The sequence below is a fragment of the Chinchilla lanigera genome, unplaced genomic scaffold, assembly GCF_000276665.1.
Source record: "Chinchilla lanigera isolate Chin_1 unplaced genomic scaffold, ChiLan1.0 scaffold00021, whole genome shotgun sequence".
Lineage (NCBI taxonomy): Eukaryota > Metazoa > Chordata > Mammalia > Rodentia > Chinchillidae > Chinchilla > Chinchilla lanigera.
Genome location: NW_004955422.1, coordinates 20,239,454 through 20,244,178, shown reverse-complemented (window position 1 = coordinate 20,244,178; position 4,725 = coordinate 20,239,454). Strand labels below are relative to the sequence as shown.

The 4,725-nt window shown below is 43.6% G+C and overlaps 1 protein-coding gene across 1 annotated transcript in view; it reads right to left on the bottom strand.

The window, feature by feature from the left end:
- The window catches only part of LOC102024019 (chromosome unknown open reading frame, human C11orf85), a 32,270-nt gene that overhangs the window by 4,864 nt on the left and 22,681 nt on the right, over positions 1-4,725 (bottom strand). The window contains exon 8 of the mRNA XM_005384541.2: positions 3,124-3,187. Within this exon, the coding sequence (XP_005384598.1) occupies positions 3,124-3,187 (64 nt within the window). The remainder of the gene's footprint in view (positions 1-3,123; positions 3,188-4,725) is intronic.

The following is a 4,725-nucleotide window of genomic DNA, read 5'->3' as shown; positions in this document are numbered from 1 at the left end:
TTGCCCAGGCTGGGTTTGAACTTGCAATTCTCTTGTCTCAGCTTCCTGAGTAGCTGAGATTACTAGGTGTGCCCCATTATGGCTGGCTCCTGAAATCTTTTTTTTTTTTTTTCCAGCTTCTGAACTCTTGAGGGAGATCTCTGGCAAAAGTCTCAAGAGAGCCATCTGGCACATGGCTGTAATGCCAACACTAAGGAGACTGACGCAGGAGGATCACTGTGCATTCAAAGCCAGATGGGGCTAAACAGTAAGACCCTGTCTCAAAAAGCAAAACAAAGCAAAAGTTTCAAGAGAAGAAAAAGTCTAAATGAAGACAATGAGTATCCTTGGGAACATCAAGCAGGGCCTTATATCCTGAAAACCTCTGTATGTGCAGGGCCAGATCTGTGTAGAAGTAGAGTCCAGGCAAAGGAGGAATGAACTGTGAGTAGTCAGTCTGTGTCACTTCTGGGCCAGGAGTCTGTCTGGCATGCTCAACCCCTCCCCCTCTCTTTATCCTACCAAAGTCTGGGTCTCTAGGTCTGAGACCGGAAGGAACAAAGGGAAAGGTATTTCCTTCCTTCTTATTTTCCCCAAAGCCTAGAGGTTATGAGATCAACATTGTTCTCTTCTAAACTTTCCCCATGTGTGTGCCCAAGTGTGCAGACATGCACAATCCACACTGGCCATGGTCCGATACCCTGACTTCTTCCAAAGCCGGGGGAAGCATCAAGCACTGGACCCTAGGAGCAAATTCATTTTTCCCAGCTCAAGGGACTTACACTAAGAGTCACTGTGATCACTTTAATTTAGGAAAAATCCTCTCCCTGAGAACAGAGTCTACAACAGAGGCTGTCTTTGGGCTTGAAGTCAAAATCAATAAACATGTTCCTTTACTTGGTTTTGTGTTTTTTTTTTCTAAATCCAGAATCAAGTTGAAAAGGTAATTATGTTGAATAAGAAGCTTTGGGTACTGTTTTTGAGGGAGATGATGTGTCAAACTAAGAATAGGAAGGTATGAAGGGTAGAAAGGGAGAAAATGTTCCTCTAACAGCAGTTATCTTGGTGTATAAAGCATCTTTGTTCTCCAGAGCATGGTGTACTCTTCTACTTTTTTATTCCTTCTTACTTTTCTAAACCACAGGAGGCATAGAGGGGGGCAACTCTGCCTAAAATCATTCTGTGGGCTGCTTGGCCACGGCCCTCTGTGGTCCTGTTCTCTGCTCCTGCCCCCACAGCGCAGGTCTAGATCCCCAAGGGCAGCCACTCCTCCCAGAGAGAAGCAGCAAACATGTGTTTGTGTGTGCCCTAGCACTCAACATAATGCCTTGCAAACAGACAGAAGAATGATTTAGAAATGAAAATCACTCCATTCCTCTCCTTAAAATATTTTAGGAAATTCCTGTAAATTTTTTTTTCCAGTACTAGGGGTTGAACTTCGGGCCTTCACACCGAGCTACATACAACCCTATCTCTTTTTAAATTTTTTATTTTGGGCCAGGGATATAGTTCAGTGGCACAAGCGCCTGCTTGGCAAGCACAAGGTCCTGAGTTCAATTCTTGGTACCAAAAAAAAAAAAAAATTTTGCTGGGTGTGGTGGCACATGCCTGTAATCTCAGCACTCAGGAGGCTGAGGCAGGAGGATGGTTGCAAGTTTGAGGCCAGCCTGGGCTACAAAGTGAGCTCAAGGCCTGCCTGAACTGCATAGCAAGACCTTGTCTCAAAAAGACAAAAACAAACAAATAAATTTTTTATTTTGAGACAGGGTCTTGAGTTGCTAAGTTGCCCAGGTTGGGCTTGAACTTGTAATCCCCTTGCCTCAGCCTCTCAGAGTGCTGGGATCACAGGCATGTGCTACCAGATCTGGCTCAGTCTTGAAGGTGGCCTCAAAGAGTTTTATCATTCAACCCACACTGTCATCTCCAACAATGTTTCTCAGTGCTGGGCTCTGAGCTGGTTGGCCTGAGCTCTTTTAGCTCCTCTGAGTGCCTCTGAGAACTTTCCCTCATGGCCTCCCTGTGTTCCCTCTGTATCCTGTGCTTCCTTCTAGCCACACACAGTGTATTTATTGGTAGCTGTCTGCCTGGCCTACTGCTGATGGTGTTTTTTCAGGGCAGAGCATGATATCCCCAGTATTTGGCACATAGTAGAAATGGGGTGAATGAATGCAATTGATCATGTTATGTGTGATTCTCAGGAATCACAACCTGAGAAGGTTGGGGCTGGGGATATAGCTCAGTGGCACAAGTGCCTGGCTGGCAAGCACAAGGTCCTCAGTTAGATTCCCAGTTCAAAAAAAACAATCAAACCACTTTGAGAAGGTGAAAGTGAGTTATTAGTGTCTGGGTACTTAGGGGCAGAGCGACTCTGGAGGCATAAAGAAGTGAGAAAAAAATAATGTAAGATCTATAAGGCATCTATAATACCTAACAGTTACATAAAGAAGGGAGAAAGTTAAAAAGGACACTGCTTTAGAGGGTGCTATGAAAAAGAAGCCTTGAAATGGAGAAGAAGTTGATATATGAAGCTGGGCATGGTGGTACACTCAGGAGCCCGAGGCAAGAAGATCAACTCCAGTTCAAAGCCAGCCAGGGGTACTTAACAAGACCCTGTCTGATACAAAAACATAAAAAGATACATGAATATCCAAATAGGGAACAGACTCCATAAATCAAACAAAATCATATAATCAGAGACCAATTCATCATTGCTCTAGAAGTTTTTTCTTACTGATTTCTAGTTCTGACACATACCTAACTCATGCTAAAATTAGATGTTCCTAGACTTAGACCCCAGTGTAGATAAAGCCAAAGTTTTCTAAAGAGGAACAACTTCTACACTGTGTTTTACTTCTATTCAATATAGACCTATTTTTTTCTTTTACTTCAATTGCAGAGTACAAGAAGCAGCTTTTTAAACTGAGAAGAAAGACTCTTTGACCAAAGGATTCATCCATGTGTATATTATGCAGCCATTTTTGGGACAAATTGCAGCAGGGGCAGAACAGTTGAACGTTGCTCTGCAGACAGTGAAATGTGAGAATGAGTTCAGTCAATTCAACCTGCAGTAAGGACCAGGACACACAGGTAGGTAACTGGAATCACAACCTGCAACAGAGCCTCGGGCCTCGTGTGGGTGCTTACCCTCCTGGTCTCTATAGGTAGCTTCTTCCTGCTGGGTCTTGGACTAGAAGACCCCATCTTGGCCCTGAGGTGAGGGAAGAAGCCCATGAATGTTACTGGCAGTGGCAACATTACAACGTTCCAACAAATGGGGCCCAAATGAATATTTTAGCAGGTTGGCTATTTTTATACCATTCCTAACTGGCAGAAAAAATTGCGTGGCCAAATTTTCATTAGGTGCTACTTTAATTCACAATAGAATCCTAATTTGAGACACTTAAGGATTTGGGATTTGAGAAATGGAAAGTATGACTAATAGTTGTCAGTTATCAGATTCTAAAACACCCTGTTATGTAACAAAACTCAGAAAGGGAAGATCTGAGATCTCATCTCCATGGAAGGTTCAGTTGAATGGAACAGACCAAAGCTTCACACAACCACCACACATTGCACCCAGTGTGGAAAGGAGCGCCCTAACTCTACGCCAATATGCATATCTAGAAGAAACAGGGTGCTGCCTCACCACCCCTGAGCATCTAGGGGCCTATACGGACCCAGGAAAAGAGGAGCTGTCTTCTGTGACCCTGGGCTGAACCCACCTTGGGCTGGGTAGCAAAACTCACCTTGGATTATCCTGGAAGGCCTCTCTGGGATGCTAAAACTGAGTTATCTTACTGATTCATTCCGTCCCTGACAGAGAATCAAAAGAGTCTAAATAGCTGGGTGTGATGGTGCATGCCCATAATCCCAGCACTTGGGAGACTGAGGTAGGAGGATCACCATGAGTTCAGAGCCAACCTGGACTCCTTAGTGAGCTTAAGGCCAGCCTGAACTATACAGTGAGAACCTGTCTCAAAAAGCAAAAAAACAAAGAGTCTAAGTAGCCTTTACAATAGCAACCTCAACATGTTAGGTATGCGATCAACATTCCTCCACCAGTTGATGCAGTCAACATTCTTTCTAATAATTGATGTGTTCAACATTGTAATAAACAGTGTGTTCAATGGGGTGTGGTGGTGCACGAGTAAATTCCCAGGATTTGGGAGGCTAATGCAGGAGGATTGTCTCAAGTTGGAGACCAGCCTGGGCTAGATAGTGAGATCAAGGCCAGCCTGAAATACATAGGGAGAACATGTCTCAAAAAGACAAAAACAAACAAACAAAAATAATTATTGTGTTCACTATTGCCCCTAATAATCAATGTGCAGAATATTCCTCTTACTAGCTGGGTGTGGTAGTGCATGCTTATAATCGCAGCACTCCGAGGCTGAGGTGGGAGGATTGCTGTGAGCTCCAGGCTAGCCTGAATGCATAGACATCCTGTCTCAAAAAGACAAAAAACAAACAAAAACATTCCTCTTATTAGATCAATGTGCTTGACATTCCCAACAACTGGTGCTTCACCTAATAACCCCATACGCATCATCTTGCAAGCATTTATATTTCACTCTGGACTACTCTTAAGGTTCCAAAAGCTTACTGCTCACTGGGTAAAACAGAATATTTTATTTGTTCTTACCCTTTCAAGGCTTTCTTTCCAGTTTTTTTTTTTTTTTTTTTTTTTGAGACAGGGTCTCACTATGCAGTTCAAGCTGGCCTTGAGCCCACTTTGTAGCCCAAGCT